The 13,369-nt window shown below is 37.8% G+C and overlaps 1 protein-coding gene across 2 annotated transcripts in view; it reads left to right on the forward strand.

Moving 5' to 3' along the window:
- Positions 1–10,305, forward strand: part of ADAM23 (ADAM metallopeptidase domain 23) — a 159,433-nt gene extending 149,128 nt beyond the window's left edge. For both annotated transcript variants that reach the window (XM_037523920.2, XM_037523919.2), the window contains one exon: positions 6,655–10,305. In XM_037523920.2, coding sequence (XP_037379817.1) covers positions 6,655–6,703 — 49 coding nt within the window. In that variant the 3' untranslated portion in view covers positions 6,704–10,305. The remainder of the gene's footprint in view (positions 1–6,654) is intronic.
- The last annotated feature ends 3,064 nt before the right edge of the window (positions 10,306–13,369 follow it).

A 13,369-nucleotide genomic window follows, 5' to 3' on the forward strand; every position in this document is an offset into this window, starting at 1 on the left:
TACTTAATGGAAGACATTCCCATGTGGAGAAGCAAGTATTCTGAGATATACTTATTTATGTACAGATCATCAGGGAAACTATATAGCTGGAAATAAGTGCATATCAACTCTTTATATATGTTTAATATTGGCTTATATCCCATTGGCATTTTGAATTTGTCACTATTCAAATAACCACCCAGTCATTTTTCACATGGAACATATATATGTAGCTTTGTGAGTTGAAAATTTCATTATTTTATAAAAACATTTTAGAATAGTTTCATGAATTCTCTAACCAATTGCATTGGTTTCACATTGGAATTTAAAGTCTGTGGCTTTGTGATACTTAATGTAGTCTAATTAACTGCTGCTATCTACATGTCTCATAAGCCTGGTGTGTATGTATTCATAGTGACCTGTTTAGTTTCGATTTTGCATTGATCAGTGGTTTAAATAGGCACATGAGATAATCACAAATTAACTTTCAGTGTGATAAAATATTTTAAACCTAATTTACCCAGTTTGACTGTTTCTAGACCTCAGATTTATTGGATAATTGCTTTTTAAATATTTTCATGCTGTGCTGACTTGATTACTGTATTATAATTTGTAGATAAGATTCCCTGTAGTAGATATTCTCTGTGATAAATTTTCAAGCTAGCAAAACCAATTTATGTGGAAAGTAAGACCATTACCCAAATTCCAAACCCACTTTGCCTCTTACCTATTCAGTAGAGGAAGTTTTTGACCTGAATTATGTGAATATTTGCCTTGATTTTGAACTTTATTCTGTTATATGTCTGTAATCTTGAATTCAACCTATTTAAGCCAGCTAAAATGTTAATTAGAAATGAATGCATTATGAAAGAAAAACAAACCAAAAGATTATTTAAATAAATCCAACATTTTCTGCTGATTTTATTTTATTAAGATTTAATGAGCCTATAGTTTTTGAGTAGCTTCAGCTTGGATAGGTGTTACCAAATGGCAATTGTTTTGTAGAGATATTTATAAACTTGAACTTGTTTGGTGAAGCATTAGTCATAAATTGGCATAGTGTGTTTTCAAAACTATACAAAATAGGCACCTCACATTAGAATTTCTCCTCATGATATTAACAATGCCTTGCTCAGATAATGAGTTAATGTGTGGCACCAAACAAAAGATTATAGGTTTGTTTGGGTTTGCCTATTTCAAGCAAAACCTTTTCTTAGTGCCTCATCACTATAAAAAAAAATCATTTTATGTTATAGTAGTTTAATGATGTTATTATCCTATAATGTTCCCTTTAACATTTCATCGATATGCCTCAAGAAGTGTACATTTGGCTCACGCCCAACCTGATGCCTCCTTGGCATTAGGAAATCTCAGTTTTAAAGCTAGAAAACAGTCAGTTATACATCTTGGCCCTCCAGCCACATGTCATGCCAAATTTATGCTTTCAGTATTTGGAGTTAAGAGCACTATTCTGTAGCAGGACCTCAAAACAGTGGCCTGGCCTAGCTCACAGCTTGAACTGCATGTTTCTTTGGGGAAAATGGAAAAGCCTTTATCACTGTGTATATAAGTGGATTAGGCCCTGTACAGATTTTTTTCTACCTGAAAGAGATGTCTAATCATCGGAAGCACAGAAACAAAAAATGGGGCTGGGGGATGGACACTAGTGGGGTGAACAACGACCTCCGTTGACCACAGAGTGGAGCTTGCTGTGCAGATGTGACCCTAACAATTACTTCAAAGGAAAGTATTGTAGGAAGGTACACAATAGTGTGAAGTAAGTATTTTCATGCTTTCGAGAGTGAATCATTCTGAAACATGCAACTTGAAATTAAATTTGCACAAACTGCTTCTTTTCCCTCTGAGTATTGGTTGCTACATGTGGACTGGAATTTGTTTTAGATTTTAATATTAGGTATGTGGTTTGTATTATACTTCAATTAACTTTACTTTGCAATAAAAGTTTTTGGGTGCTATATGATAAAAGTTAGACTTTCCCATAACTTGGGCAACTGGGGATCTTCTCAGGCTAAAAATGATTTGGAAGCATAGTTATTTGCTGGTGAAGTGAAAGCTTTTTAGTTTTTCACTGAGGTCAATACAACAGAGACATTCCTTTGGAATCTGAAGTTGGAAATAGTTTGTAAAAAAGATTATTCTAAATACCTTCATTGGAAATCCCTCCTAAAATAAGGTTTTTATTACTGGAAGAAAAATTAGCAAAGTAACCTGAAAAACTTAAGGGGACATAAGCATTTAAATTAGAGGAAAATATATGCACTGCTTAGGAGCTTAGCTTAGCTGCTTAGGTGCTTTTTCCTTAGTGTCATGTCTCCATAGGTGTAGCACTGATTGGTTTAGATGTGGAGCAAGTGTCATGTCATACGAGACCTATTTAGATAGTAATGAAAAATACTGGTGCTCTGACTCCTAATATTGTCTGCCACTTTTACAGTTCTTAAACCATGTTTCCTCTAAAATAGGTGGTAAAAAAGCATGAGTATACTTGAGTGTGTTTGCATGTGTGAAAGTGTACACATTTGTGTGTATAAAGTGATCATGAATCAAGATTTTTGTGATCTAAAAAGTATGTAATTTACTACTTTTTAGCAGGATAGTAGAGTTTGCTAGCTTCAGTTAATGCAAACAAGATTTTCATAAGAAGGATTGTAGTATTCCCAAGAAGGAAAAAATTCATTTGTTTGGTAGATATTTTCTTTAGCATATTTTGATATATTGGGTAATGTGGTAGCAACTTCACTTGATCCCATAATCCAGGATTGTAAGGATGTTAAGAGATGACTTATTCTAGGGATTCCCTGTTCTTATGGCCTTAGGGCTTTCCTCTGAGAAATACTGTGAAAAATAAATATAGGTCCTTGGTACACCAGTTTGTCCATTTTTCCCTATATCGGCATTTATTTATATTCACACCACATTCCTTTTCCTCTCAATCACCTACACCCACAGAATGAAGCTATGGATTATAGCACAGGGGAATTGCAAACTTCTGTCCTGGTTAACTCATGGAGAGTTATAGCCTCTATTCAATGGTGAATAATAATCCTACTTGATTATATTATTAGAGCTGTTACTTTTATTAGACATTGGGAAAAAATAGAGTGGATGAAAGATTATTTTCATAGCATCTTTCCTAAAGCTTAAGAAAATTGGCAAATGTATGAAAAGAGAATTTCATATCTCCATTTAAAAATAAGCAGAAATTCCCATTATTATCTTGACATGGCTTTTTATCTGACTTTCCCTAAATGCGGGAATAGAGATGTGAGCAATGTAGTTTTTTACATGCTTTATGTGCACATAAAGTGTATCAGCACCATAGGTGATAGTATTAGGAAAGAGAAGTTCCAGGTGATGGTAGGAAAAGAACTTGAAGGTAACAATGATACATATATATATATATATATAATTCAGATCACAAGACTCAGGATGAGTTGTGAGCTCTTCCCACCTTGTTATGTCTCAACCTGAGACATGCCATCACCTTGTCCCAGTACCCCTTTACTTGTTCTCTATGGATTTGGTGGCAGTAGTGGCCACAATGACCTGGCAGAACTGCTCTTGACATTAAAGGTGTTAATTTATTCAGTCTGTGTAATTATCGTAAGTGGGTTTCCTCTGGATGAGATCTTACTTGGGTTATAAGTTCCCACTGGGCCTAACTTTTAAGAGATTCCATTTGGCTTGTGTTCCATTTTGTTGACCACACTAAAGAAAAGACTGTTGATGCATTCACATAATGAAATATAAAGGAGCATATCTGGCCCATCACATGGAATGTTAACTGCATTGCTTGAATGTCAAGTTGAATGAAGTTCTAAAGGAACTTAATTTTCTCAAAAGAGAAAATGCCCTTTTTTTTTAGGCTTTTGATTTTTACAGAATTAGGAGATGGAGTTAACTTTAAGCTAGTTTTTTCATGAGGAAGGTAACCAAACTACTGTTTACCTGAATTCCATCACCATATCCCAGTGCAATACAAAGACCTTATTCTCCTGTGCCTGCTGCTCCTGGATTAGGCACTTTGTCACTGCCATCTCAGCAAATGGTGGTGGTACCAGGCTGGTCAGGAAAATTCAGTTCAGAGTCCTGACTCAACCCCTCGGGTCTATATTTAGTAGTCTAGGAAGTGTTGGGTGAGGGGTTCTTGGTGAGGACAACAAATCATCATGGGAAGACAAGAAGGTGGCAGACATGGATAAATATATTACCCTAGAAAGAAGCGCTAAAGGCTCTAGGGTGGATATTGTCCCCTGAAGAACTTTGTTTTGACTTTGCATTGATGTATATATATACAGTAGACAAAAGTATGGATTTTTCAGAATGTAGTAAAATTTATGCAAACTGGGTCAATTCAAGGTTTATGAATTACAGTGATCCAGAAATACCTTACAGGCTATGAGAAAGTTAATTGCCTTCAGAGCCCTAGTTCAGAGTGGAAGTTATTCAGAGACAACAATGGTGGAAGGAAGATAACGAGCACCTACCCATGATAGCTATTTTCATATTAAAATTTTTTAAAGACTGTTTTCGTATAAAAATTCAATACAGGGAATTATTAACCTACAGAATCCCATAATGGCATCACAAGTTATATGTGAGGCCGTCTTGAGCTCAGCCTGGTATAGGAATGTTTCCCTCTCTTCTCATCCTAAGGCCCTGCCTTCTTCCTGCTGGAGCATCAGTGGAGGAATTATAGTCCTGGAGTCTTCCATTGGTATCCAGAGTACATGTTCCCATAGATGTGTATGGTTCTACATGGTAGCTTGGTGTCCTGGTCTGGCTTGGAAACCCAGTTATCACAGAAAACCGCTTTTATTTTTAAAATGCAACCTAATCTTCAAACTTGTAAAAGGAGCACAAGCTTTTAGACACTGGAGTTTGTATGCCAGGTTGAAATGGAATTTTATATCTCCTGTTTTAAAATGAACCATTGTGATTTTGGATATGGCTATTCATCCGACATTCCCCAAATTCGAATAAGTGATTTGAGGTGGGTAATATAGTCATTCAGCACAGTGCCAGCTGCCTTGATCTTTCCTCAATATTCATTTTAATGAAGGAGTCATTAGTTGAACATTTCTTTCACATTCCATCAATACGAAGCTAAATAGGTTGGGGCCCCCAGAACTTCAAGGGTCATTTTATAAGGTTAAGCAGTTTCTGTTTTTCCCCAGCTAACTCACAGGAAATGTGGTTCCTTTTATATATGCCTCCAAGGGCTGAGAACATAGGTAGCTGATGCAGATTACATGCTTCAAAGCAAACTAACTCAGTGACAGATACGTTCTGTGAAACCTCCCTTTTATCTCACCTTTGTTTCCTGGGCAACATCAGCAATGTCTGCTTTCAAGAATATTGACTCAAAAAAGGGTTGGGGTAGGGGGTGGGCGGGGGTGGGGGGGGTTGGGTGACCAAGAAAAAGGAAGTATCCTGTTGCAAATAGTGTTTGCTGCAGGAAATTACAGCTTTGGTCATTACATGCATCACTAATAAAGATGTTATAGTGAAAAAAGTTTTTTTCAAGAAATGGGAAATTTTTCTTTAAATATTTTTATGCTTGATATTTACAAGGAGAAACATCTAAGTGGTCATCTTGGGGAAAATAAAAACTTTGTGGGATGGCTTTATACATATTTGAGCTTTGGTATTTTTTTAATTTTGAATTTCCTTTGGAAGGAGGACTAGACTGTAACCCTTTCTGTACTCAAGGCTGTAAGGGTACCCGTCTGCCCCGAGTGGGCAGGGGAAGGAGGGATCCTGGGGACACCTCGGTCTCCAGTTTGCATGACGCCTTGGTGGCAGCAGTGTTGCACCCGCCCAGTGCGCAGACTAAATGCATGAGCCCTCTTGCTTGATGCCCCACATGAAGCCAGACCATGGGGAGGTTGCAATCAACTCTTGTTGTTGCCTTGTAGTGTCTTGCTGGTTCTTTTCTCTCTTTTTTCAAGCGTAGGAACCACTTCTTAGGAGACTGGACACTGTGAGCAAGGCACTTTAACTGGCTTAATCAACTAAGCTAAACTGCTGCGTTTGCTTAACTAACCCAAGCCTGTGTCCATTCTCCTGTGAGTGTACGCTCTTACTGTGCACTCCGCTTCTCTACCTCCTAGATAGGAAAATACCTGTTCCATAGTGGGGTAAGAGCTCACACACCCAAGGCAGCAAGAAAACAGAATAGAGTGAGGCTAGTCAGCTTCTGGGCAGGGCTGGGCCACTGATACACAGCCCGAGTCCCGGAGGAACTAACTACAAGACCTCCAGAGCTTTCCTTATTTATCCTAGTAGCTCCCTAAACAGGAGCTCTACCTATGATAATCAGCTAGTTGAAATTAGCCAGGTCATTTACTTCTGAAATAAGAGACCAATTGGGTTGCTGAGCCTGCCTATATTTTAAAATGAACAACTTGAAGCTTCTTTTGGCCTTTACTCATGGATGTACTGTAGTGGAGGTGGGCGTTCAAAAGTGCGAGGAGCTTTGTGTTTTCATTTCAAACTATTTTGGAAAATCTGCCTCTGTGTGAGTTGATTACTTTGCTGTGGAACTAGTGTTACTGTCATTCTCATCATCCGGCTCTCATCATGATCTGATTAATGGTGTGGATTCCCCCCTTCCCCCCTCTGCTTGCATCTTCTTTTGACGCGCTCTGGAAGAAATGTCAAGAAGAGGAGGTTCGACCCGACTCAGCAAGGCCCCATCTGAGCCGGTGGCCCTGGAGGAGCAGCACCACGCGCTGCTGGGTTCCGGGTGTCACGTACTTGCCACGACGTTGCCGGAACTCCTCTGTAAACAAGAACACTGGGTGGTCATGACTACAGAACTGAAGTTGGGATGACAGGGATGGGGCAAAAGAAAACCGTCCTTTTTGGAAACAATTTCAAAGAACCCCTTCCACCACCACCTGTCAATAAATGGGGGCAAAAGACAATGTTTTAAAAAGAACTATTTCAGAATTTTTTTTTCTAACTAAAGGAAGAAGGAACAACAAAAAAATTAAGGGCAATAAAAGAACCATGAAAAAATAGCAAATGATTTTTTTTCTTTCCTCAGCCTGCTGGCACTTAATATCTTATAAATGATTTGGCATGATTTATTTTTCTTTTCCTATCAATGACACACTCCAGTGGCATGAAGATCTAATTTTCGAAAGGGTAAAAACTGCATGGCATATATACAACAAGCAGCTAGCAAGCCAATCCGCAGCCAAACCTGCAACTGAAATGCTAAAGTGAAGATGACAGATAAACACTCAGAAGCTGCCCGACCCCCACGCCCTAGTCTAGACCTGGCCATGAGTATCCCCACTGGCCTCTGCTCTTGTTCATTCACTTTCCCATTGTTTTTTCTCTTGGACTGATCATCTTTTGGAAATGGGAGCTGGAATTTGAATAATGATGCTACTGTATAGTTCTTTTATAAATGTAAATATGGAAATAGATTTTGACACGTCATTTTCACTTGTCTGTATGGAGATATTTTTCTTGTAAAGGTTCTCTGTAAATTTGAGTTTGCCTTTTGCTCCCCATCTTTCTGGTTTCTTTTCTCTTTTTCCGTCTCTGTCCTCTCTTTTAAGATGTACAGTGATTGTTGGGTTTGCTTACAAAAGACAGATGCAGCTACAGAGGCAGGGAGTTTGGGCACAAAACAGGTGCAAATGAACAAAACAGGTAAGAGTGAAAGACTTGAATGAAATAAAATGTTTGAAACCAAAAACAAAGGGGGGGGGCACAAATAAAAAAAATAGCCCACATTAAAAACACAAAAATTATGTAAATGCAAATGTATTTCCTGACAAGTCTATAAATTTTTTTGATGTCATTATGAACATATGTATATAATGTAAGAAAGTAGACACCCTCTCAAATTAATCACAAAAGTGCCAAGCTCATGATTTTAGTTTTTGGTTTTGACAATTTTCTTTCCCTGTCTTTAATGTGAAAGGGGGATAAACTTAAAGCCTTAAATTAAAAAAATAATTTTTAAACGTTGAAAGTTTGGGAGAAAAGTTAAGCTTCCATTTTGTTCATTTCTATTATTGTTAATATTTCATTTGTGCTTCCTCTGTATATATATGGTAAATATCTAGCTAGATATATATATATATACACACACACACACATATATATGGTAGAACCCCACTATAAAACTGATAATGGGAACAGAAGCCAGTCACCTCCTTGTGAACATTGTTCTAATGGGCTTTAATTCTGTGTGCTCTGTTTTCAAAAATCCTTATTCAAACCCATAAGTGTGTCTGGGATTATAATGAATTATAATGGGGTTCTATGATATATAAAGTCACCTTCTTTTCTCTCCAGGCAGATTTGCAGGTGTAATCTGGGTTCCCAGTTCCTCTGAGGTTACTTCACTTGCACTGAATCTTCCATGAATGGACAATATAGCTTCTGGTCAAATATTTAATAAATACAGTTAGAGAAATTTGGTCCAAGCTTCATACTGAACGTAAAGACTTATACATGACCCCTCCAGTGAGCATCTATCTAGAGCCTTACTGAAGACCCCCAAGTAGCAGACCCCCTCTTTGTTAGGACTAGGACCTGCAAGTGTGCTAGTCACTGCTTCGCGACAGCCAAGCCAGAGGTTGGATCTGACTTCTACCCCTTTTCAGCAAGATTCGTCACACTAGTCTCATAAGTTTTGCTTTGACTTTGAAAGGGATTATGGCCTAAAAATGTGCTCCTTAGAACTGTGGGGTTTTTCCCAAGAGATCTTTAATTATAAAAATATCACAGTCCCAGACAGAAAATTTAATTTTTCTGTGCTATAGTAGACCATAACCAAACATCTTAATCCTGATACTGCTTTCTGAGTACTAGGTGCTACATAGGTGTGGGGTCTTTCTGTTTATGTTATGATAACAGGGATACCTGCAGGGTCCGGAGCCCTACTGGGTATCAGGAGACTCAGGTGTATCCGCTGTCTCGGCCATGTCTCTTCCTGCTTGGAGAAAGCTTGGGGGAAACTCAGATTACTCAGCATCTCTTTCTGGTGCTGCATTGTTTATTTCTCTTTGTTGCTGGTCCTACTCACTATTAATGCTACACCGCTGCTGAGTACACCATACACATTTCACTGCTGTTCTGGAGGCACCAGGGTAACTTACTAGGCACAAAACCATGGTGGTTACAAAACAAGTTAAATCTCTATTGTTAACTTTTGAGCATTTCACAAACAACATTGTAAATGTGCGATGTTATGTTTTAAATCAGACCACAGTGGTCCCCAAATACTATGTACATATGGCAAATGTCAGTGTAACTTTTTGTTACACTGGCAGTTTCATAGGTAACCAAACCTATGCTCCAATGTTAAATTATTTGTGTGTATATGTAAAATGCACAAGCTCTAAGCTATGTGTATGGATCTGAAAGACGATGCAACCACACCAGTCGTAAACAATGGATTATTCTTACTTTTGGTGGTATTAGGTTATATAGTCTCAAACTCGTTGCTGTATTTTCTCTTGCACATGCCATTTCTCTTGCACATTGTTTTTTGTGGTGCAAATACTCCGTTTTATTCATTTGAGCTCAAAGCACAAGCATTTCACTGTTTAATGTTACCCAACAAGAGTTAGTGTTAAGTGATGACAAGTTCCCATTTCACCGCTATACTTTTGCTGCATTAATTAATGACACCCGGATGAGGAAATGTACCCTAACTTCATTGCTCACCCTGAGATACTGCATGAACCCACTGAATTTGAGCTACTCCTATTAGATAACTGAGCAGTACACATAGGTGCATGTTATGAAACATGAATCACATAGAGCTATGGAGTTTTACCAAGAGGTATGTGTGGTTTGTTTTTTTTTTTTTTTTTTCATTTTCATTTTTACTATGCAAAGATGGGAAATACACAAACTTTTCAAAGAGTAATATCTAAAAAAACTTAATACTTGAACCCTTTCTTTACAGTCATCCCATCATATTTTATAATCGTTGCTTCCATCATTAATTTTCATTTTTAAATGGTTTGTAATTTTTTAAGTGCACAACCTGAAGTTTTGTTTGAAGTTAACAGATGTATTCCATATCTTGTTTGCTGTCTATGAATGGAGATTCAGTAGTCATTGTAAGCATCTTTTAGTCAACTGTGTATTAAAACTTTCGTTAACATAGAATGTTGTAGCTTTATACTTTGATCATTTTCTCAAATCCTTTTTCCTGTGTTTTCTTGTATTGTTGATTAAATGGCCATGAGCCTGGTATCATCAAGAGTTTTAGTACCGATCTCTCAATCAAAGGCTCACTGAAATTTTAAGCAATGGAGCAAAATAAAATCTCTGATTAATGATAAATACATTCTTGATTAGGATTTGGTTTCATTGGATTTATTGAAAATGCTTTCCTTCTTAAAAATCAGGGGGAAATCCAGATTAGGATCATACCATAATCAATTTTTTTTACTTTCATGCCTCTTTTCTGTGCTCACTTAAAGAGGGATATCTAGTAATCACATATACACTGTAACCTAGTACCAAACTTACAAACTCTAAAGAACATAGTGGTATTTGGTTATACCAATTGTGTTATCAAAAATTTCAGAGGAAGATGTTTCCTTACTCTTTACAAGGAATTGGTCACCAAATGATATTCCTTCTTCAGGAATGTCTTTCAGTAAGTCACCCCTCCATCCCTACTGCCACACCTTAGTTTGGGCTCAACAAACATGTCCTGTCCTATAGCACTGACCCAGACATGCTAGTCTGGCATATTCCTTTGATGAAAGTTCAGGCCCTCTTCACCTCTTCCAGGATAAACTCCAGACTTGATAACGCAGCTTAGAGATCTGCCTTCCTTTCATGCCATGGTTCATTTTTCTGGTCTTTGCTGACTCTTGTCCTCTCACAGTCACCTTACTTAAAGTTCCCCTCAAAGAGCCTCTTTTATAATCTTATATAAATTTCATGTCCAATCACCATTTGTTTCTATATCTTTCATGTAATAAAAGAAACAGAAAATACCTTTAAATAACATGAATATTATACTTTAAGAAAGAGTGTTAGAGTGTCATTTACATTTGACTTTAAAAGAATTATCTGATTTTTGCATGTTTTCTCTTAAATCATACAGTTTTTGGGTTGATATTGAGTTGTGACCCAGGAACTTCCTAAATAATAAAACAGCCACCCTAGAATTGAAAGTTGTGTGTGAATAATTAAGAGGACAATCTATATGCTTACAGTGGTATTCCTAAATAACTTTTGAAATTTAAAATAGGTACCCATTAGGTCAATGTACAAGAATTAGGGACATTTATTTGGCTTATTCGTTCAGAAGCATTTATTAAGCCTCTATGCCAAGAACAACAACTAGAAATTGAAGGAACAAAGTTGCTCACAATATAGCAGGAAGAGATGCATATTTAAAACAAAACTAAAAACCTTTGAACCCAAGGTAATAAGTAAAAGAATTCATATGCTGGGAATAAAAAGAAGTGATTTAGGACAAGAGAGTGAGGGTTATGAGAAACATTCCTCCAAAAAGTAAGTTTTGAACAATCTTGAAAGATACGACTTTACCTGTCAAACAAAATGGGAAATCCTGAAGACACAGGGAGTAATGTGTCCCAAGACACAGGAAGAGGGACTCAGACTCCGGGTAAGTGAAACTAAGTGTCCAATCCAGTTAATCTGCTTTTCCAGCCATCCACTCGCCTTCCCTCCCAATCACCTGTCCCTCCCTCCTTTCTTCTTTCCCCGCTCCCTCCCCTGTCGCAAACAGAGGAGCATAAAAGTCGTACAGTGCTGGGCCAGGGCACAGGGGTGCAATGTTGAGCTTTCAATTTTGTGAGCAAGATTCAACATTTAAATATAATGTGATAAGTGCCTTAAAAGATATAAATACTTGGTGTTTTCAGGAGAGACTCGCTCCCTGCCGTTGAAAACAGGGAGGTTTTCACAGAGATGACATTTGAGGAAAAAGTTGTGCAATTGGCTCTACTACCAGGATCACATTGTTACCTTTAACCAGGTTCTCAGATTGGTGGAAGTCCATTCACAAATGCTTTGGAAGTAGAGCCGCCTGGAATATTCTGTTTTTTTTTTCCTACTTGACATGTGGATTTCTCCTGCTTCTGTAAATATTATTACTATAAAGTTCTCTGCTAGAACTTTCTATTTTTATATATTTTCCCATTGATATGTTAATCATGGATCCGTTTTAAATGTCTGGGTCTTTCAGTGATGACAAAGAGAGCTTCTTGACCTGACCTGTAAATCTCTGATAACTTGCTTAGCATTAAGATTCCTGGCTACTCTCAGTCTGGAATGAGGGGGTGGATAAGAACCATGAATGCTTGTTAAGCATCATTTAGGAAGTCCTCCAATAAAAGGGGGGGTCAAAATAATTTCCTAAGTGCAGCTGCACTTCCTATTCACCAGTTAGTGTTCATCTCTTTTATGCCTTGGGGAGAAAGTTGCCATTCCTTGATCTTTACAGAAAACTATCAGCAGCACTGGCTCCTTGACTAAATTATTACTATGTTTGTAATTTCTGGAGAAAGGAAATTCCATGATAGTTCATTAACTGAAAATTATTTTTGTTTTGGGATCTGCCAGTGCTCCTTTGCCAGCTAATTGTGTGTGCTCTGGAGTGACTGCAAGGACTGCAATTGTGATCTCACAAAGTCCACCTTTATGAAAACATTTATCTGACTGTGATGAGCATTGGAAGCCAAATTGACCCACCAAGATTGGCCCTAAGGGGGGGAAAAAAAAAAACAAACAGACAAAACAAAGCAAGGAAAACAAAACAAAAACTTTCATTCTGAATGAGCAGGAGTATATCAAGTGTTCTTAGGATCTCTTTGGAGCTTTAAATAGCTCCCAGCCTTCAGGAGGTAAATGAGCTTGCAGCTGAGTCCTTGCTTATTCAAGTTCAGGTCTCAGGGTTAAGACAGAAAAAGGAAACTTGGAGTGTAAGTAACATCAGAGAGGTCTGTTTGGCAGCAAAGATACAGGTTGTCAATCCTTTGTAACTCTGGTACAGATAACACATGGACTGTATGCAATAGGTTTAAATTCTTTTCCTTCATAGGTGAAATGGCTATGAAACAAGAGTGACAAACCCTAAGGTCTGCAAGAGCAGAACAGCGTGGTATAGGAGCCGAGGAAGGGTGAAGCAATTGAGCTGAGCTGGAAAGCACACACCTTTCTCTGCTCAGCTCCAGCCAAGTGTGCACGTGTGGAAAATAGGACCCTTCCATTAATCATTGTCCCTTCCATTAATTTTCCCAGAGAAATGAGAATTCTATATTTTTATGTAAAATGTCCTATGTTTTAAGTCTTTGCAGTCAATTTATATTTTAAACAGTGTGTGGTTCAAGTGGTGCAAACAGAATCT

The sequence above is a fragment of the Talpa occidentalis genome, unplaced genomic scaffold (assembly GCF_014898055.3).
Source record: "Talpa occidentalis isolate TD23 unplaced genomic scaffold, MPIMG_talOcc4v2.1 talOcc4.3, whole genome shotgun sequence".
Lineage (NCBI taxonomy): Eukaryota > Metazoa > Chordata > Mammalia > Eulipotyphla > Talpidae > Talpa > Talpa occidentalis.